Source organism: Salvelinus fontinalis, chromosome 13 (genome assembly GCF_029448725.1).
Source record: "Salvelinus fontinalis isolate EN_2023a chromosome 13, ASM2944872v1, whole genome shotgun sequence".
In the NCBI taxonomy this organism is placed as follows: domain Eukaryota; kingdom Metazoa; phylum Chordata; class Actinopteri; order Salmoniformes; family Salmonidae; genus Salvelinus; species Salvelinus fontinalis.
In genome coordinates this window covers 25,963,262-25,985,770 of record NC_074677.1, presented here as the reverse complement: position 1 = coordinate 25,985,770, position 22,509 = coordinate 25,963,262, and the positions used below count along the sequence as shown (strand labels likewise).

Genomic DNA, 22,509 nt, shown 5'->3' with positions numbered 1-22,509 from the left:
TGAGCAGGAGAAACTCCTGACCTTAGTCATACTTTATGCTGATAGCTGGGTATTTATTTTGAAATTGCAGTTTGATGTCCCAGTTCTTGTCTTGTGAGACAGAAGGTGCAAAGATTTTTTTCTCTATCTGAACCGATTTGTCTCCTCTGTCATTGGGCTGCCAGACTGTGTGCCACCACCAGACTGTGTGCCACCACCAGTGTGCCCCTCTGCTGCCTCCAGCTCTATATCAATAAGATGACACTCTGAGGCCAGCCGGCTAGATATCGATCCAGTGGGCCCAGCCATTGTCTCAGACGCTGAGAGGGAGGGAGAGGTCTGATGATCTACTATAGCGCCCTTTAAAGTGTACCAGGGGCGGTGCCTCAAGGTGTACGTCAATATGCCATTACAACCTTGTAAAAATTATCTACAGCTGCTTTTCCAATGTCTCTTCAGGTACCCATGGCCTATCAAAAAAAAAGCCAGAGCCCAGTGCCCCCCATACTATAACATAGGTTTTTATAGGCCTACTGAAAGTATAGGGTTATCTACACAATGAAGATTAACAGTCACAAAAGAAACCCCCAGGAATGCGTTGGTCTGTGTGGTGTGTTGAAGCCTGTACACCTAAATGACTTGTCTTGATCTACTTCGACTGCAGCTTTTTTAAGTTGCTTTGTCTTTGGAAATATTAGGGCAGCACAAGGAGGCGCACTCTGGATGAGCCACGGTCATATCGGACCGCAGGCTTAATACCTGGTCTCAACTAAGGCCTATTTTACATTGCCTTATTTTTATAACATTTATTCAGTGCCCCAGACTTTTATAGGCCCCAAGGCTGTAGGCCTGAAGTAAAATGTTAACCGCCAATGTCCTTCTCTCACATTTTTTTTCAAGACTACTGAATTAGTCCTAAAACCATATCAGTACAGACAAACATATTTTCTATTTTGAACAGAGACATCACTTCTATACCACTGATTACAAGTAAAAGTTTACCTTGATTTATGGATTATTATAAATCAAAGGCATGGCATCTCCTAAATCGGTTCAAATTGACAGTTTCTATTGCAGTAGCTAGGTTTCCATCCAATTGGCAACAGATTTATGTGAATATTCCAAAATCTGCATAAAAACAATATGCACATTTTCCCACTAGATATGTCTTTCCCTCAAATGTACTGGTTGCATAAAGATAATGACGTAGTGCACATAAAAAACTTTTACAAGTTAAATGGGTTTCCATTACTGATGGTTTTGTCACAAAAAATGTGACGTTAAATAGCGAATGTGTCCACTCTGGTCGTGGCACGTGCGCTCTAGCCAACAGTTAGCAGATACAGTGCGGGTAGGATAACCTACATGATGAGATTATTATGCACAAAAACTAGATTATTTGTATTTGTCAAACTGCAGCCAAGTATCGACCACCATTTCACCAGAATAAGACCCTCAATATTTATTGGAAAGGAGCATCAAGATCACCTGCACTTTCACCACCCTGTGAAGTTCATCATAATATATTTAATCTGTATTTTAATAATCTGCATAGTTTCCAGTGTTGTAGTGGGAGAACCACAGAATCTATCTATCGCGTGACTCCAAGTTTACTTCGATTTGATGGCTATTATATCAATATTTGTGCATAAAGGCATTTCCATTGCCATTTCTGGCATAATACATTTTAAGACACAGAAAGATCCCACCTTGTCTAGGTTATTTTGTTTTGTCGGCATTTGGAAAGTTTACTGACAAATTTGCTGTTTCCATCAGGCCTGTCGTGACATTTCTTATCCAACATGTATTTTACTTGCATAAAAAGGTTGGATGGAAACCTTGTTACTGAGGGACAAATAAATAAACTGAAAGGTGGGTCCCCATGTGTCAGACAAAATCCCCACCAGCATAGGCTCCCAACATGGATGTGTTTTGTGCCCAGTCCTGTACACTTTCTGTACTTTCTCATCCTGACAGACACCTCATCAAGTTTGCTGATGACAATGCCCTGATCAGCCTGTTGCATTATGATGATGAACACCGTGGCCCAATCCTAAATGACTTTGTAGAGTGGTGTGATGAATCACACTTGGTCCTCAAAACCAACAAGACCAAAGACATGTGTATAGATTTCAGGAAGTGGACAACACCCACCCCTGCAACATCTATCAGAGGTCAGGACATAGAGTTTGTAGTTGAATACAAATATCTGGGTGTCCTCTTGGACAATAAGATTCAGTGGAGTAAATGTGCAGGCCTGATCTACAAAAAGTGTCACACCCTGATCTGCTTGTGCTTGTCTCTACCCCCTCCAGGTGTCACCCATCTTCCCCATTATCCCCTAGGTATTTAAACCTGTGTTTTCTGTCTGTCTGTGCCAGTTTGTCTTGTATGTTCCAAGTCAACCAGTGTGTTTTTCCCTGCCTTTCCTATTCTATTTTGCTAGTCCTCCCGGTTCTGACCCTTGCCTGTTTTCTGGACTCTGTACCCGCCTGCCTGACTATTCTGCCTGCCCTGACCTTGAGCCTGCCTGCCACACTGTACCTCCTGGACTCTGAACTGGTTTTGACCTTTTGCCTGTCCACGACCATTCTCTTGCCTACCCCTTTTGGATTATTAATAAATATCAAAGACTCAACCCATCTGCCTCCCGTGTCTGCATCTGGGTCTCGCCTTGTGCCGTTATAAAAAGGGTCAGCAGAGACACGGGTCTCTTTTCATGTTGACTGTACTATACAGACTCTGTTTTACAAATATTTCATTGAGATTTTTAACTTTTTGCATGGTTTGTTGGTTTGGTCATGCCACTGTCAGTCAGAAGAACATGCTGAGAAGGATTATCACCACAGCAAGCAAGGTACTTGGAGTCAGACAGACAGGCCTGGATGAGATCTTTAAGGTTAGGGCCCTCAACAAGGCTCACAAAATCCATTAAGACCCAAGCCACACCCTCAACCTGGACTTCTAACTACTCTCATCTGGGTGCAGGTATAAGGCACCCACCTGCAGGAAAAACAGTACAAGACAATACTTTGTGCCAGGTGTGATATTCCTAAAATATAAAATACTTTTTTGGTTACTACATGATTCCATATGTGTTATTTCATAGTTTTGATGTCTTCACTATTATTCTACAATGTAGAAAACCCTTGAATGAGTAGGTGTGTCCAAACTTCTGACTGGTACTGTATGTCTAAGAGAGCTGAGAGCAAGTTCAAACAAAGGGCTCTATTCAATCCGTATTGTGGAAGTTCAGCATTACAGGGTGATTAAAATGTATAGGCAATGTTCCCACAATAGCAGATACGGTAAACGCTGCATATGTCGGCTCAATCTGAAATTACCTTTAAATTTCTAGCGCTTCAGCAATACAGATTGAATAGAGCCCAAAGTGTAGCAATAGTTATAGACACAGATGTGGTGGCATAGAGGGATGATAGGAATGCAGTTAAAATCCCAGGTAACAACATGGTGAAGAATGATTACTGTACATGTATGAACATGCACAATGTAATCATGTATGTCAAAGATGCTAATGTGATCACTGTTTGTAAGACGGGTTGTTTGTGTGTATGTCCCTAACCTTGCCAACAGACAAAGACCACTGAATGGATTGGTGGTTCACCAATCACAGCCATAATGGGCTCAGCAACAGTAACAAATGGTGATGTGTAATGAAATCAGAGTGGGCATACCCAGGTAGGCCAGTAGGAAGATTTATTTCTTAACTTCTTATGGCTGGGGGCAGTATTTAGTAGCTTGGATGAATAACGTGCCCAAAGTAAACTGCCTGCTACTCAGGCCCAGAAGCTAAGATATGCATATTATTAGTAGATTTGGATAGAAAACACTCTGAAGTTTCTAAAACTGTTTGAATGATGTCTGTGCCACTATTGTAAAGTGGCTGTTCCACTGGATGTCATAAGGTGAATGCACCAATTTGTAAGTCGCTCTGGATAAGAGCGTCTGCTAAATGACTTAAATGTAAATGTAAATGTCTGTGAGTATAACAGAACTCATATGGCAGGCAAAAACCTGAGAAAATATCCAGCCAGGAAGTGGGAAATCTGAGGTTTGTCTATCCAATATACAGTGTCTATGGGGTCATATTGCACTTCCTAAGGCTTCCACTAGATGTCACCAGTCTTTAGAACTTTGTTTGATGCTTCTACTGTGAAGGATGAGGGAATGAGAGCTGAGCCCCCCCCCCCCCCCCCCCGTGAGGTAGCTGCGTTCCTTTTCTAAAGACAAAGGAATTCTCCGGTTGAGACATTATTGAAGATTTATGTTAAAAACATCCTAAAGATTGATTCTATACATCGTTTGACATGTTTCTACGAACTTTAATGGAAGTTTTTGACTTTTCGTCTGGCCTGCGCATCATGAATTTGGATTTGTGACCTAAACGTGCGAACAAAAAGGAGGTATTTGGATATAAATTATGGACTTTATCGAACAAAACAAACATTTATTGGGGAACTGGGATTCCTGGGAGTGCATTCTGATGAAGATCATCAAAGGTAAGTGAATATTTAGAATGCTATTTCTGACTTCTGTTGACTCCACAGCATGGCTGTAACGGTCCTGACCTGTTTTATGTTGTTTTTGTATGTGTTTTTGGTCAGGGCGTGTGTTTTGGGTGGGCAGTCTATGTTTTGTATTTCTAGGTTGGTTTTTGTGTTCGGCCTGGTATGATTCTCAATTAGAGACAGGTGGTTATCGTTTGTCTCTAATTGAGAGTCATACTAAGGCAGCCAGGGTTTCACTGGGGTTTTGTGGGTGTTTGTTCCTGTGTCCTCACAGGACGGTTGAAGGTTAGTCACATTTGTTGTTTTGTAGTTTTGTAGTGTCGTGTTTTGCTGTTGTCATTAAAAGATGGCTTATTTCCCTCAATCCGCATCTTGGTCCTATCCATGCTCCTCCTCGTCTAAGGGGGAGAACAACAATGACTGCCTTTACAGAAACACCCACCATAACAGGACCAAGCGGATTGAGGAGAGAGAAAAGGAACTAAGGCACTGGACACAGGAGGAATGGTCTTGGGAGATCATGGACGGAAAGGGACCCTGGGGAAGGGTTGGAGAGAATCGCCGCTCTCGGGAGGAGAGGAAGGCAGCCACAGCCCAGGAGCGCTGGTATGAGGAGGCAGCACATAGGAGAGGCCGGAAGCCCGAGAGGCTCACCCAAAAATTTCTTGGGGGGGGGGCTAAAGGGGAGTGTGGCGAAGCCGGGTTGGATACCTGAGCCAACTCCCCGGGCTTGCCGTGGAGTAAGAGGGCGTCGTACTGGTCAGACACCGTGTTATGCGGTAAAGCGCACGGTGTCCCCAGTACGCGTGCTTAGCCCAGTGCGGGCTATTCCACCTTGCCGCACTGGGAGGGCTAGGTTGGGCATCGAGCCGAGTGCCATGAAGCCGGCCCAACGTATCTGGTCTCCAGTACGTCTCCTCGGGCCGGCGTACATGGCACCAGCCTTACAGGTGGTGTCCCCGGTTCGCCTGCATAGGCCAGTGCGGGCTATTCCACCTCGCCGCACTGGCAGGGCTACGGGGACCATTCAACCTGGTAGGGTTGGGGAGGCTCGGTGCTCAAGAGCACGTGTCCTCCTTCACGGTCCGGTATATCCGGCGCCACCTTCCCACCCCAGCTCAGTACCACCAGTGCCTACACCACACACCAGGCTTCCAGTGCATCTCCAGAGCCCTGTTCCTCTTCCACGCACTCTCCCTATGGTGCGTGTCTCCAGCCCGGTACCTCCAGTTCCGGTACCACGCACCAGGCCTAGAGTGCGCCACGAGAGTCCAGTGTGCCCAGTTCCTGTTCCCCGCACTCGCCCTGAGGTGCGTGCCCTCAGCCCGGTACCTCCAGTTCCGGTACCACGCACCAGGCCTATAGTGCGTCTCAGCCGGCCAGAGTCTGCCGTCTGCCTAGCGCCAGAGCCGTCCTGCCATGACCAGCCAGAGCCGTCCTGCCATGACCAGCCAGAGCCGTCCTGCCATGACCTGCCAGAGCCGTCCTGCCATGACCTGCCAGAGCCGTCCAGCCAGGACCTGCCAGAGCCGTCCAGCCAGGACCTGCCAGAGCCGTCCAGCCAGGACCTGCCAGAGCCGTCCAGCCAGGACCTGCCAGAGCCGTCCAGCCAGGACCTGCCAGAGCCGTCCAGCCAGGATCTGCCGGAGTCCCTCAGCCAGGACCTGCCGGAGTCCCTCAGCCAGGACCTGCCGGAGTCCCTCAGCCAGGACCTGCCGGAGTCCCTCAGCCAGGACCGGTCGGAGTCCCTCAGCCCGGACCTGCCGGAGTCCCTCAGCCAGGACCTGCCGGAGTCCCTCAGCCAGGACCTGCCGGAGTCCCTCAGCCAGGACCTGCCGGAGTCCCTCAGCCAGGACCTGCCGGAGTCCCTCAGCCAGGACCTGCCGGAGTCCCTCAGCCAGGACCTGCCGGAGTCCCTCAGCCAGGACCTGCCGGAGTCCCTCAGCCAGGACCTGCCGGAGTCCCTCAGCCAGGACCTGCCGCCCCTTATCCCGGTGCTGCCCCTTATCCCGGTGCTGCCCCTTATCCCGGTGCTGCCCCTTATCCCGGTGCTGCCCCTTATCCCGGTGCTGCCCCTTATCCCGGTGCTGCCCCTTATCCCGGTGCTGCCCCTTCATTTAGGTGGTGTTAGTGGGAGGGTGGTCATTGGGAGGGGGATAAAGAAGCGGGGATTGATTATGGTGGGGTGGGGACCTCGCCCTCAGCCTGAGCCACCACCGTGGTCAACTGCCCACCCAGACCCTCCCCTGGACTTTGTGCTGGTGCGCCCGGCGTTCGCACCTTGAGGGGGGGGTTCTGTAACGGTCCTGACCTGTTTTATGTTGTTTTTGTATGTGTTTTTGGTCAGGGCGTGTGTTTTGGGTGGGCAGTCTATGTTTTGTATTTCTAGGTTGGTTTTTGTGTTCGGCCTGGTATGATTCTCAATTAGAGACAGGTGGTTATCGTTTGTCTCTAATTGAGAGTCATACTAAGGCAGCCAGGGTTTCACTGGGGTTTTGTGGGTGTTTGTTCCTGTGTCCTCACAGGACGGTTGAAGGTTAGTCACATTTGTTGTTTTGTAGTTTTGTAGTGTCGTGTTTTGCTGTTGTCATTAAAAGATGGCTTATTTCCCTCAATCCGCATCTTGGTCCTATCCATGCTCCTCCTCGTCTAAGGGGGAGAACAACAATGACTGCCTTTACAATGGCGGGTACCTGTATGGCTTGTTTTTGTGTCTGAGCACCGTACTCAGATTATTGCATGGTGTGCTTTTTCCGTAAAGTTAAAAAAAAATCTGACACAGCGGTTGCATTAAGGATAAGTTTATCTAAAGTTCCATGTAAAACACTTGTATCTTTTATCCATGTTTATTATGAGTATTTCTGTAAATTGACGTGGATCTCTGCAAAATCACCGGATGTTTGGAGGCAAAACATTACTGAACATAACGCGCCAATGTAAACTAAGATTTTTGGATATAAATATGAACTTTATCGAACAAAACATACATGTATTGTGTAACATGAAGTCCTATGAGTGTCATCTGATGAAGATCATCAAAGGTTAGTGATTAATTGTATCTCTATTTCTGCTTTTTGTGACTACTCTCTTTGGCTGGAAAAATGGCTGTGTTTTTCTGTGACTATGTACTGACCTGACATAATCAGATGGTGTGCTTTCGTCGTAAAGCCTTTTGATATCAGACACTGTGGTGGGATTAACAACAACTTTATCTTTAAAATGGTGTAAAATACTTGTATGTTTGAGGAATTTTAATTATGAGATTTCTGTTGTTTGAATTTGGCGCCCTGCACTTTCACTGGCTGTTGTCAAGTCGATCCCGTTAACGGGATCTCAGCCGTAAGAATTAAAGAACGTTCTTTTGGGTCCATATGGCAACGTCCTGACAACTGGTACACTGAATGTCCTGGCAACATCCTAAAAATGTTCTGACGTGTTTACAATGACGTCCCGAGAACATTCCCCTGTGACCATCCCGAGCCGTCCCGATGACAGGCAAAAATTATGTCCTGGGAACGCCTCAAAAACCTTTTTAAGGGATGTCCCTGGAACAAGCCTGGGAACTAGCCAAAAATCTCAAGTGGACCATGAAATAACATCTTGAAAACCTGAGGACGTACACAGAACAAACGGAGAACTAGACAAAACCTCCAGGGGGCCAAGACACAACATCCCAAGAACGCCCTAAAAACATCCTTTTGATGTCCCCTGGACAAACCGTGAAGTAGACAAAACCTCCAAGAGACCATGACACAACGTCCCAAGAATGTCCTAAAAATGTCCCTGGGCCGAACCGGGAACTAGACAAAACCTCTAGGGGACAATGACACAGTGGCCTGACCACTTTAGACAACCATTTTGTGACATTCCCGGGGTTGTCCTAACGACTCGTTAAATGTTGTTTGCAGGCTAACTGTTATGAATTTGTATTGTGAATGTGTTGTCTACTGTATTGTTCTTGTCCTTTATCTTAACGCCATTTTACACGTGTACATGATACAATAAGGTCAGTAAAGTAGCCCTAATTGAAGTCAGTCTTGAAAAACATTATTTGTAACAGGTTAATTATTTGTATCGTTCCTTAATTACTCCTAAGTACATGCTATTGATTCACTTAAATCACAAAACACAGACGCTCAATGTTTGTCTAGCTATCAAAATGCATGATAGGGTACTCACCTGAGGGGTATTTTGACGGCCAAATATCTATCAATTGCAACTGCAAGGAGGCTAAAAATTGAGCTTTGAGTCAGTACCAAAACAAAACAGGCCAGGAAAAGACATCCATAGAAGTCCAAAAATATACCGATGCTTATGGTTATGGCAAAGGGGATGGCAAGGCAACCCACCAAAATATCTGCCACAGCCAAAGACACCAAAAAGTAGTTCGTAGTGGTTTTCAGAGTGGTGTTGATGGCGACAGCCCAGCAAACCAATACATTGCCAGAGATGGATAAAATAGCTATAAATATCTCAAATACAATGTAGTACTGAATCATCTCAGAAAATATTTCAGAACATTAGGTCTGTCAGAAATAAAAGTGTCATAAGGCAGACTGTTCTAGTGGGTCCAAAAGAGATAGTATTTTTGCTGTATTCCAAGAATATTCCAAAAGTATGGTTTGCGAAAACAGCCATCTGTGAAAAGAAAAAAGACCATATAGGATACTTTACTGTTCTCCAAAGAAAACCCTGTAACTACAATTGTTTGAAATGTGAATTATTTGCAGCTTCGTATCGGTTATCATGCGTCTAACAAAAACGATATGGTAACCTATTACAACTAGTCTAACCAAGCCACATGTTAGCCAATAGACATTAAAAACATGAAAACTAATATCTGCAAACAATTTCTGAATTTCTTTTTTGGGTTGCTTACCCCTCTTGAAACTTTGCATTATTTGCCAGTCCTTTGAAAATATACTACACTCCTCCAAGTATCTGTTGCGCGGCGGTATTGGAGAATCACTTTGGAGACTCACTAGTTCCGTTCAACACATGGCATTTGAAGTAACGAGAAAAAAAATATTACAGAGTAGGCTAGCCACGCCTCAAATTCAGCGATGTCTACAGACGACATGCAATTCTGCAAACCACAGTTCCCCTTTAATGAAGCTGAGACAAGAGTCATCATGTGTAAAAGCGTAATTAGGCACCCGTTACGCGCCCATTAAATTTGGTGTAAACAATGAACCAACTTGCTTTCAGGTTGATGTAGTAGTTTTTTACTGTGCAGGCAAAATCCCACCCAAGGCATCTACATATGTCTTTAATTTCAAGGCTATCCCTTCTCGAATGTCTAAATTATGTGGTGGATTGATTCATCCACTTAAATTTCCACCCACTTGTAACTGTCCTCCCTGAGTCAGAATGATCAAAGGATTATATATATATATTGTCAGTCTAGGATCCTCTACTTCTTTTTAAGTGAGGTTTGCATGCAGGATAGAGAATACACTCACCTGTTTGAATGGCATGTACCAGCCTGTCTGCACTATGGAGTAACTTTAGAAATGCATTAGGATAATAAGAAGGGCCCTGATGGCAAAACAAAAATACCTCTCCATTTCCCACTCTGTTTTCCCATACATAAATACTTTTACAACCCTGGCATAGAGGGTTTAATAGGCTTTTTGGAAACCCAATTAAAAGTGGTACCAGTCAGGGCGATAGATACTGACAACACTAACTACAACCCTGCTGCAACACAAATCAAATAATATTAGGTGCAATGTTGAAATCTGTAACATAACCTCTCATGTGGTGTTATTTACTGGTACTCTAATTTATGTAGGCTACTTTTATTCCGGATTATATCAAAAGCCTTCTTCCAATCATGAAACACATGTCCACTTCCCTCTATAGCCTGTAACAATAGGAGAGGGGAAATGAATATATGGGTACCTACAGTAACTCACTCAGATGACAACCAATCTCTTCTAGTGTAACAGTATAACTTTAGTACGTCCCCTCGCCCATACCCGGGCGCAAACCAGGGACCCTCTGCACACATCAACAACAGTCACCCACGAAGCGTCGTTACCCATCGCTCCACAAAAGCCGCGGCCCTTGCAGAGCAAGGGGCAACACTACATCTAGGTTTCAGAGCAAGTGACGTAACTGATTGAAACGCTACTAGCGCGTACCCGCTAACTAGCTAGCCATTTCACATCCTTTACACACACCCCCCTTTCAACCTCCTCCTTTTCCGCAGCAACCAGTGATCCGGGTCACGGCACCAATGTAACAGTATTACTTTAGTACGTCCCCTCGCCCCGACACGGGCGCGAACCAGGGACCTTCTGCACACATCAACAACGGTCGCCCACGAAGCATCGTTACCCATCGCTCCACAAAGGCCGCGGTCCTTGCAGAGCAAGGGGCAACACTACATCTAGGTTTCAGAGCAAGTGACGTAACTGATTGAAACGCTACTAGCGCGTACCCGCTAACTAGCTAGCCATTTCACATCCTTTACACTAGCACACATGCAGGCACACACGCACACACACACACTAGAAAGTGTGAGAATGACCAGTGCTGATTGACAAAATAATTTATTTAACAATATCCACCTCTGAGTAAATCTCTGAAATCTCAGTAAATAAAAAATGCTCACATGCATTTCCTGCATCATTCTCACATTTCCCAGCACATATGTAAATAAATAAACACTATACAGCACTTCCTTCTTTACAAACCATAACTGAAGCTGCAAATTCAAGGTGGTTTGATTGATTCCAGATAGTATAACGTGTCCTTCATGGTACATTTGGATAACATTTTCACAAATGTCATAGTTTGAATACATTTTGCAGTTCTTGTTCATTCGACCATCCCCAGTATGATAGCTCCAGCTGAAAGATGCTTGCTGGAGACAAAACCATATTGCTGTGCAAGAACTAGAAACAACACTTGCTAAAGGACACATCATACAATGGTTTGATTGAGTCAGTCAGTCAGTCAGTCCCACAGCGTACAAACAGCAAATACATTCTGTATTAATAATAACATAAAAGTGAATGTAAAATCTAATTATTCAGAGCTACATGTAGTGTTGTCAATTCATTTTAGTATGACATCATAGATGGCAACACGGGTCGGTCTCATAACAAAAACAAAGGCAATGGTTTCTTTTGGATAAACAGAAACCAGGCAATTTTATTTGATATAGGCTTCTCATGTAAAATCAAACTCTCCCTTTAAAGTATAATTTCAAAATAATCATTGGACTTCAACATAAACATTCCAATATAATTGCAGCATGTCTTCTTATATGCAGTCAGAGAATTCAGCATTCTGACACTCAGCGTCAATTGTACCATTATGTACAAAACAGTAACAGTAAGCAAGATCAAACTTCAAATGAACAGGAGGGTTCTTCGTGCGTTTAGTGTTGAGATAGATGCAAGTGTTGAGGGGGTTGAGACAGGGTTCTAGGGTTCCATGTTGAGAGAAGGAGACTTGGACCGGACAAAAAGTGCTGCTGTGCCTCCATTCTTCCTCTTCTTCTTCCTCCTCCTCCTAATCCTCCTTCTCCTCCTCCTCCTCTTCTCTGGTCAAGTCTCAAAGTACTTGTAGATCTGAGAAACGTACTGCATGACACTCTGCCAGTCCGGTCTGTCCGTGTGCATCAACTCATCAATGTCCTGCAAGGACAAACACACAGACAGAGAAAAAATAGAGTTCACTCAACAGTATGATGTAGGAGCATAATACAAAATGTCATACATTGATGCTATATATAAACATGGGCATATTCTACATATATTATATAATATACAAGATTGACACAAATCAGAGATAATAATAATGAGAGACAGACATCGAAGGCTTAGCCCTTAGAGAAACAAGCTGGCTTATACAGGGTCAGACTACCTGTTCTTTACTGTGACACTGCCTTCAGAGCAGCCCTAGCCAGGTTTGGGTCAGCTTTATATAGCAGCCTTAGTGTAACCGATGTGAAATGGCTATCTAGTTAGCAGTGGTGCGCGCTAATTGCCTTTCAATCGGTGATGTCACTTGCTCTGAGACCTTGAAGTAGTGGTTCTCCGGCAAGGGCTTTTGTGTAGCGATGGGTAACGATGCTTCGTGGGTGACTGTTGTTGATGTGTGCAGAGGGTCCCTGGTTCGCGCCCGTGTCGGGGCGAGGGAACGGACTAAAGTTAAACTGTTACATTGATGCTGTTGGCCCGGATCACTGGTTGCTGCGGAAAAGGAGGAGGTCGAAAGGGGGGTGAGTGTAACGGATGTGAAATGGCTAGCTAGTTAGCGGTGGTGCGCGCTAATAGCCTTTCAATTGGTGACGTCACTTGCTCTGAGACCTTGAAGTAGTGGTTCCCCTTGCTCTGCAAGGGCCGCGGCCTTTGTGGAGCGATGGGTAACGATGCTTCGTGGGTGTCAGTTGTTGATGTGTGCAGAGGTTCGCACCCGGGTCGGGACGAGGGGACGGACTAAAGTTAAACTGTTACATTAGCTTTAGTTGTGTTTACTAGTGCGTCACCACTACCATACGGTCAACTGTTAGACGTAATCAGTCTGTCGTCTGGGCTGAAAGCGTTCGTTTGGGTTTCATGACAATGGCATAGATCTGGGAAACCCATAAACAATGTACACTGAACAAAAATATAAACACAACATGCAAAGCGTTGCTCCCATGTTTCATGAGCTGAAATAAAAGATCCCAGAAATGTTCTATACGCACAAAAATCGAATTTCTCTCAAATTTTGTGCACAAATTTGTTTACATCCCTGTTAGTGAGCATTTCTCCTTTGCCAAGATAATCTATCCACCTGACAGGTGTGGCATATCAAGAAGCTGATTAAACAGTATGATCATTACACAGGTACACCTTGTGCTGGGGACAATAAAAGACCACAATACAATGTGCAGTTTTGTCACACAACACAATGCCACAGATGTCTAAAGTTTTGAGGGAGCGTGCAATTGGCATACTGACTGCAGGAATGTCCACCAGAGCTGTTGCCAGAGAATTGAATGTTAATTTCTCTCCCATAAGCAGCCTCCAACGTCGTTTTAGAGATTTTGGCAGAACTTCCAACCGGCCTCACAACTGCAGACCATGTGTGTGTGGGCGAGCGGTTTGCTGATGCCAACGTTGTGAACAGAGTGCCCCATAGTGGCGGTGGGGTATGGTATGGGCAGGCATAAGATACGGACAACGAACACAATTGCATTTTATCATTGGCAATTTGAATCCCCCATCCAAATGAAAATGAAAACATGCAGTCGCCTGTTATTATTGAACTTATTTTAAAAAATGTATTTAACTAGGCAAGTCAGTTAAGAACATCTATAAGTACCTAGGTGTCTGGCTAGACTGCAAACTCTCCTTCCAGACTCATATCAAACATCTCCAATCCAAAATCAAATCTAGAGTCGGCTTTCTATTCCGCAACAAAGCCTCCTTCACTCACGCCGCCAAACTTACCCTAGTAAAACTGACTATCCTACCGATCCTCGACTTCGGCGATGTCATCTACAAAATAGCTTCCAATACTCTACTCAGCAAACTGGATGCAGTCTATCACAGTGCCATCCGTTTTGTTACTAAAGCACCTTATACGACCCACCACTGCGACCTGTATGCCCTAGTCGGCTGGCCCTCGCTACATGTTCGTCGTCAGACCCACTGGCTCCAGGTCATCTACAAGGCTATGCTAGGTAAAGTGCCGCCTTATCTCAGTTCACTGGTCACGATGGCTACACCCACCCGTAGCACGCGCTCCAGCAGGTGTATCTCACTGATCATCCCTAAAGCCAAAACCTCATTTGGACGCCTTTCCTTCCAGTTCTCTGCTGCCTGCGACTGGAACGAATTGCAAAAATCTCTGAAGTTGGAGACTTTTATCTCCCTCAACAACTTTAAAAATCTGCTATCCGAGCAGCTAACCGATCGCTGCAGCTGTACATAGTCCATCTGTAAACTACCCACCCAATTTACCTACCTCACCCCCCATACTGCTTTTATTTATTTACTTTTCTGCTCTTTTGCACACCAGTATCTCTTCTTGCACATGATCATCTGATGATTTATCACTCCAGTGTTAATCTGCTAAATTGTAATTACTCGATTTATTGCCTACCTCATGCCTTTTGCACACATTGTATATAGATTCTCTTTTTTCTACCATGTTATTGACTTGTTTATTGTTTACTCCATGTGTAACTCTGTGTTGTTGTCTGTTCACACTGCTATGCTTTATCTTGGCCAGGTCGCAGTTGCAAATGAGAACTTGTTCTCAACTAGCCTACCTGGTTAAATAAAGGTGAAATAAAATAAAATAAAAAGAACAAATTCTTATTTACAATGACGGCCTAGGATCAGTGAGTTAACTGCCTTGTTCAGGGGCAGAGCAACAGATTTATACCTTGTCAGCTCAGGGATTCGATCTAGCAAGCTTTCGGTTACTGACCCAACGCGCTAACCGCTAGGCTACCTGCCACCCCAACTTCTAATGTGGTATGGATAAAGAAGGGAGTAATTAGTGACACACAAAGCAGCACTCGCCGATTTGTCATTTCATACCGCAGTTACACCTCAAAACGCCATTAACGCTCGATCTGATTGAATCGAGGCCTAAGACTTAGTTGGTTGGCAAACGTCTTGACACAGCCATTCAGTTGGTTTGGACTTCGGTAGTCTCGTGTTGCCATACCTCCAAAATCACAATGTTGCAATGAATTCCTTGGAGGTCTGGAGATATATTTTTTTGCAAAAACGGTTTGAATGGTCTGTTGACTCCCAGCGACAAGATTTTGATTAGATGTTATGTAACAGTATAGCTTCGGTCCCTCTCCTCGCCCCTTACTGGGCTCGAACCAGGGACCCTCTGCCCACATCAACAACTGCCTCCCACAAAGCATCATTACCCATCACTCCACAAAAGCCGCGGCCCTTGCAGAGCAAGGGGAACAACGATATTAGCACGCACCACGCTAACGAGCTTGCCATTTCACATCGGTTACAGTTGCATTTCAAGAACCCTCCCCCACACGCCCGTAGAAGGGGTGTTGTGTGTTATGTGCGTCACTGTTTTCCGTCTGGGTTGTTGTTGTCTATTCTAGTTTAAAGTGACAGTTTTCAAGTTATAAAGTGTACTGACAGTACACTTTATTCCGACAGTCTGTGATTTATATTTATTGAAATTACACTGGTAAAGTCAAATGTCACAACACGTTCTAAACTGCTCTGGTGACAAACACACTTTTTTCCCTTGTCCCCATTTGTCCACATGGCTGCTGGCTGCGCTTTGCTACCACCTAAAAGATTTCCCATTATTTCGTTTTTGTAAGGATCCAAAAATCGGAGACAGTGGGAGAACCTATTCAAGTAAGTAAATACATTTTTAAAATGTAAAAAAAACGATCTATTATTAGCTAGCTAGACCCAACTTGCATCCTGACTGTAACAAACCTGACTCTCCCAAACACCCAGCTACCATAGTGAGCCTTGGCTTGCTCTTTGCATGCACTGAGGACAAAACGCCACATATAATGTAGGCCATGGAAAACACCATTGTCAAGTTAAGTTAACATCCACTAGACCTAACATACACTGTCATAAAGAACACATAGTGTACCAATGCCTAAGCCTGATACATCCACACAGATATCCCCTCCACTAGGTTTACAGGGAAATCACAGTACAAATATTTATTTTAAAATAACTATTACTCATGTGTGTGTTGACTCAGAAGGATTTGCATTCATTACTATTAGAATCAAATCAAAGTTATCGCAGGTGCAGCGAAATGCAGTTAGACTTAGCAATACGATAACAATACACACATAATAAAAATATTACAAATAAATATCAGAACGAACAATATATATACAGTGCCTTGCAAAAGTATTTATCCCCTTTGGCGTTGTTTCCTATTTTGTTGCATCACAACCTATAATTTGAATGGATTTTTATTTGGATTTCATGTAATGGACTTAAACAAAATGTTCCAAATTGGTGAAGTGAAATGAAAAGTGAAGTGGAAAAATTACTTGTTTCAATAAATAAATAAAAAATTAAAAACGGAAAAGTGGTGCGTGCATATGTATTCATCCCCTTTGCTATGAAGCCCCTAAATAAGATCTGATGTAACCAATTACCTTCAGAAGTCACATAATGAGTTTAATAAAGTCCACCTGTGCAATCTAAGTGTCACATGATCTCAGTATATATACACCTGTTTTGAAAGGCCCCAGAGTCTGCAACACCACTAAGGAAGGGGCACCACCAAGCAAGCGCACCATGAAGACCAAGGAGCTTCTTTAAACAGGTCAGGGACAAAGTTGTAGAGAAGTACAGTTAAGGGTTGGGTTATAAAAAAATATAAAAAACTTTGAACATCCCACGGAGCATCATTAAAACCATTATTAAAAAATGGATTGAATATGGTACCACAACAAACCTGCCAAGTGAGGGCTGTCCACCAAAACTCACGGACCAGGCAAGTGTAACAGTATAACTTTACGTCGTCCCCTCGCCCCGACACGGGCGCGAACCAGGGACCCTCTGCACACATCAACAACAGTCAACCACGAAGCGTCGTTACCCATCGCTCCACAAAAGCCGCGGCCCTTGCAGAGCAAGGGGCAACCCTACTTAAAGTCTCAGAGCAAGTGACGTAACTGATTGAAATGCTACTAGCGCGTACCCGCTAACTAGCTAGCCATTTCACATCCGTTACACTCACCCCCCTTTCAACCTCCTCCTTTTCCGCAGCAACCAGTGATCCGGGTCAACAGCATCAATGTAACAGTATAACTGTAAACCGTCCCCTCGCCCCGACACGGGCGCGAACCAGGGACCCTCTGCACACATCAACAACGGTCGCCCACGAAGCACAGTCGTTACCCATCGCTCCACAAAAGCCGCGGCCCTTGCAAAGCAAGGGGCAACCCTACTTAAAGTCTCAGAGCAAGTGACGTAACTGATTGAAATGCTACTAGCGCGTACCCGCTAACTAGCTAGCCATTTCACATCCGTTACACAAGGAGGGCATTAATCAGAGAGGCAACAAAGAGACCAAAGATAACCCTGAAGGAGCTGCAAAGCTCCACAGTGGAGATTGGAGTATCTGTCCATAGGACCACTTTAAGCAGTACACTCCACAGAGCTGGGCTTTACGGAGGAGTGGCCAGAAAAAATCCATTGCTTAAAGGAAAAAATAAGCAAACACGTTTGGTGTTCGCCAAAAGCAATGTGGGAGACTCCCCAAACATATGGAAGAAGGTACTCTGGTCAGATGAGACAAAAATGTAGCTTTTTGGCCATCAAGGAAAACGCTATGTCTGGTGCAAACCCAACACGTCTCATCACCCCGAGAACACCATCCCGACAGTGAAGCATGGTGGTGGCAGCATCATACTGTAGGGATGTTTTTCGCCGGCAGGGACTGGGAAACTGGTCAGAATTGAAGGAATGATGGATGGCGCTAAATACAGGGAAATTCTTGAGGGAAAGCTGTTTCAGTCTTCCATAGATTTGAGACTGGGACGGGAGGTTCACCTTCCAGCAGGACAATGACCCTAAGCATACTGCTAAAGCAACACTCGAGTGGTTTAAGGGGAAACATTTAAATGTCTTGGAATGGTCTAGTCAAAGCCCAGACCTCAATCCAATTGAGAATCTGTGGTATGATTTAAAGATTGCTGTACACCAGTGGAACCCATCCAACTTGAAGGAGCTGGAGCAGTTTTGCCTTGATGGGCAAAAATCCCTGTGGCTAGATCTGCCAAGCTTATAGTGACATACCCCAAGAGACTTGCAGCTGCAATTGCTGCAAAATGTGGCTCTACAATGCATTGACTTGGGGGTTGAATAGTTATGCACGCTTTAGTTTTCAGGTTTTTTTGTCTTATTTCTTGCTTGTTTAACAACAACAAAAATATTTTGCATCTTCAAAGTGGTAGACATGTTGTGTAAATCAAATGATACAACCCCCCCGAAAAATCTATTTTAATTCCAGGTTGTAAGGCAACAAAATAGGAAAAATGCCAAGGTGGATAAATACTTTCGCAAGCCATTGTGTGTGTATATATATATATACACAGCACCAGTCAACATTTTGGACACACGTACTCATTCAAGGGTTTTTCTTTATTTTTACTATTTTCTACATTGTAGAATAATACTGAAGACATCAAAACTATGAAATAACACATATGGAATCATGTAGTAGTATATTTTATATTTGAGATTCTTCAAAGTAGCCACCCTTTGTCTTGATGACAGCTTTGCACACTCTTGGCATTCTCTCAACCAGCTTCACCTGGAATGCTGGAACCACACATGCGGAGATCATCCGTTCACCTATTCTCTGTCTCACAAAGACACGGCAGTTGGAACCAAAAATCTCAAATTTAGACTCATCAGATCAAAGGACAGATTTCCACCGGTCTACCAAATAGAACTATCTTCTGTATACCACCCCTACCTTGTCACAACACAACTGATTGGCTCAATAGCATTAAGAAGGAAATAAATTCCACAAATTAACTTTTAACAAGGCACACCTGTTAATTGAAATGTTTTTCAGGTGTCTACCTCATGAAGCTGGTTGAGAGAATGTGTGAAAAAGCTGTCATCAAGGCAAAGGGTGGCTACTTTGAAGAATCGCAAATATAAATATATATTTTGATTTGTTTAACACTTTTTTGGTTACTACATGATTCCTTTGTGTTATTTCATAGTTTTGATGTCTTCACTATTATTTTACAATGTATAAAATATTAAAAATAAATAAAAACCCTTGAATGAGTACTGCTACTGTATATAAATGGTTTATAGACAGTATGGGCAGTATATGAATACAATGGTGTGTGTGTGTGTGTATGTCGGTGTGTAGCGTCAATATGTGTGTGTGTGTGTGTGTGTGTGTGTGTGTGTGTGTGTGTGTGTGTGTGTGTGTGTGTGTGTGTGTGTGTGTGTGTGTGTGTGTGTGTGTGTGTGTGTGTGTGTGTGAGAGAATGTCAGTGTAAGTATGTGTGAGTGTGTGTATAGAGACCTGTGAGTGGGCAATGTAAGTGCAGATAGAGTCAGTGCAGGTAGTCTGTGGGTGAGGGTGGGCAGCCATTGGTTAGCTGGTCAACAGTCTTATTGCTTGGTGATAGAAGCTGTCTCGGAGCCTGTTGGTCCAAGACCTGATGCTCTGGTAACGCTTGCCAGCAGGTAGCGGAGAGAACAGTCCATGGCTGGGGTGGCTGAAGTCTTTGGCAATTATCCGGGTCTTCCTCAGACACCGCCTGGTATTAATGTCCTGGATGGCTGGGAGCTCAGCCCCAGTGATTTATTGTAGAGCTTTACGGTTGCAGTTGCCATACCAGGTGGTGATGCAGCCAGTCCACAGTGTCTCGATGGTGCAGCTGCAGAACTTCTTGAGGAGCTGAGGTCCCATGCCATATCTCTTCAGCCTCCTGAGGGAGAAGAGGCGCTGTTGCGGCCTCCTCACGACTGTGCCGGTGTGTTTTTACCATGTAAAGTCCTAAGTGATGTCGACACCTGAGGAACTTGAAGCTCTTGAACCTCTCCACTGCAGCCATGCCAATGTGAATGGGGTCGTTCCCCCCCAGTTTCCTGAAGTGCACGTTTAGCTCTTTGGTCTTGCTGACATTGAGGGAGAGGTTGTTGTCCTGGCACCATGCTGACAGATCTCTGACCTCCTCCCTGTAGGCTGTCTCATCGCTGTCGGTGATCAGGCCTACAGGTGTTGGATCTTAATTTGATCACCCTGTTGTTGCAGGAAATGCAAACTTCTAGTGTATTCAAGGTTTAAAAATGCTTCTAAAGTTTGTAATTTCCACTTTAATATTTCAGACTTGATTTGCCCTAACAAAAAATGTATCAACCCCTACAAAAATGATAATTAATTATAATCCACACAATAATTCACATTTCCTCTTGCTGCAGGATTATTTTCCTGCTGTGCGAAACTGGTCAAAGTAAGATGCTTTATCGGGACCACCATTGTGTTGTCAGCAAAGTTAATGATGGTGTTGGAGTCGTGCTTGGCCACGCAGTTGTCAGGGGACCCCATGTTGACGGTCAGTGTGGCGGAGGTGTTGTTGCCTACCCTTACCACCTGGGGTCGGCCCGTCAGGAAGTGCAGGATCAAGTTGCATAGGTTGGAGTTAAATCCCAGGGTCCCGAGCTTTGAGGGGACTATGGTATTGAACGCTGATCACTCTATCACTCGATAAAATGCAATGATCTAATCAAATGTTGCTTCTGTAGATGAATCAAAGCAGCATAGTCATTGTGTAGTTAATCAAATCAGGTAATTTGTTTAGTAATAAACCAGATCAAAGCGTCTATGCTACTTTGGTGTATTGTCTGGTCTCTGGTTGTTCAGTTCAACTCACCAGGGAGGGTTTGATGCCGATGCTTTCTGCAGCCTGAAACGCCAGGGACAGATTCCGCCCCTGTAGGAAAAACAAACAGGGTTGATCATTAGAGGGCCTCACTCCTCCTATTCTTCCTCTTCGTCATTCATAACGCACTACAGAGGCTCCCTCCTCCTCCTCCTCCTTACTCATAACACACTGCAGGGCCCTCCTCCTCTCCTCCCACCTTCTCCCCCCCTCCTTTTCTTCCTCACTCATTATCACACAGAGCGCTGCAAACAGCAACAAACAGAACACATCTCCAAAGAAAACAACTTCTAAACACACAGTTTCCTTCTGGAAACTACACCAAACTGTTTGCATGAGGTGGAGGGAGAGGAACGGGGAGAGGGGGAGGAGAGCAAAGAGTCACTGACCTCTCTGAGACGTAGAATTACTTTGACCATCAAAGTGTTTGTCTTTGGCTGGGACTAGGAAACATTCAAGACCTATTTCAATATTATTTTTGAACAGATAGCCTAGGTTGTTTGCTTTGGACAGGCCCATAATGACTGCTGCATGAAGAGGCTGAACACCATGGTGTTGGAGTCCAACAGTAAATATTTTGGTATAAATAACATTCTTTTCAGCCATGACAGAGAGCTTGGATGAATGGAAGATGACATTCTAGGAAAGGAGAACTTCTGCTGTCAAAGGGGGCCTAGGAACTAGGAAGTGGCTCAGCAGAATGCATTAAAGCCAACACACAGCCCTCACTGAAAAATTCACTGAGGTCATTCCATGTAATTTTAATTATTTAACTAGGCAAATCAGTTAAGAACAAATTCTTATTTACAATAACAGCCTACCAGGAAACAGTGGGTTAACTGCCTTGTTCAGGGGCAGAACAACATATTTTTACCTTGTCAGCTCAGGGATTCGATCCAGCAACCAAAGCTCTAACCACTCGGCTATCTGCTGCCCCTATTTCAATTTCAGCAAGCCATGAGACCCACAATCTCAGATTGTTCTGAAATGTTCTTTTGCAGTTAGAAACAGATAAGATAAGCATTCCTGCAACATTATTTTGTTGAAATATAATTAGATCTCTGAGAAATTAAGCTAATTGAGTGCACCCAAATTGGCCATTTTATTTTATAGGATTCATATAATATTCAATAAATATAGTACCCAACTTCCGGCTTGGACCAAACTTTTTTCTACCAATGTGTAAGACATGAGGAAACAAAAATGTCAAAAGCCACCCACGGACACCCCATGCTAATCCTACCCAACAACCGGTATACAGAATCAGTTCTCCATGTCTGACAAGTAATATGGAGCTGCGGCTTGGAGTATTATTTTTTTCTTACTATGTCATGTATTCCCACCAAATTTGGTGATGGCTGTTCCCACTGCTCAGAGAAATATTTGTCATTGAAGTTATTAGGTTTATGTCAATCAAACAATCACATTTATTTATAAAGCCCTTTTTACATCAGCAGTTGTCACAACGTGCTATACAGAAATCAAACCTAAACCCCAGAGAGCAAGCAATGCAGATGTAGAAGCAAGGTGGCTAGGAAAAACTCTAGTCCCATTATACATCCTGAAATTACCAGGTTCTGACCACTAGATGGTTCTGTAACTGTTATTAGG

General features: G+C 44.2%; 2 protein-coding genes across 5 annotated transcripts in view; both read right to left on the bottom strand.

Moving 5' to 3' along the window:
* The window catches only part of adora2b (adenosine A2b receptor), a 30,707-nt gene extending 19,720 nt beyond the window's left edge, over nucleotides 1-10,987 (bottom strand). Inside the window, exons 1-2 of the mRNA XM_055942176.1 lie at nucleotides 9,388-10,987; nucleotides 8,688-9,146 (exon numbers count right to left, since the gene is read on the bottom strand). Of these exons, the coding sequence (XP_055798151.1) occupies nucleotides 8,688-9,007 (320 nt within the window). The 5' untranslated portion in view covers nucleotides 9,008-9,146; nucleotides 9,388-10,987. The remainder of the gene's footprint in view (nucleotides 1-8,687; nucleotides 9,147-9,387) is intronic.
* A 62-nt stretch (nucleotides 10,988-11,049) lies between these two features.
* LOC129868310 (cytospin-B-like) overlaps nucleotides 11,050-22,509 on the bottom strand; it is a 188,060-nt gene continuing 176,600 nt past the window's right edge. For all 4 annotated transcript variants that reach the window (XM_055942173.1, XM_055942172.1, XM_055942174.1 and 1 more), the window contains 2 exons: nucleotides 20,890-20,949; nucleotides 11,050-12,157 (listed from right to left, as the gene is read on the bottom strand). In XM_055942173.1, coding sequence (XP_055798148.1) covers nucleotides 12,068-12,157; nucleotides 20,890-20,949 — 150 coding nt within the window. In that variant the 3' untranslated portion in view covers nucleotides 11,050-12,067. The remainder of the gene's footprint in view (nucleotides 12,158-20,889; nucleotides 20,950-22,509) is intronic.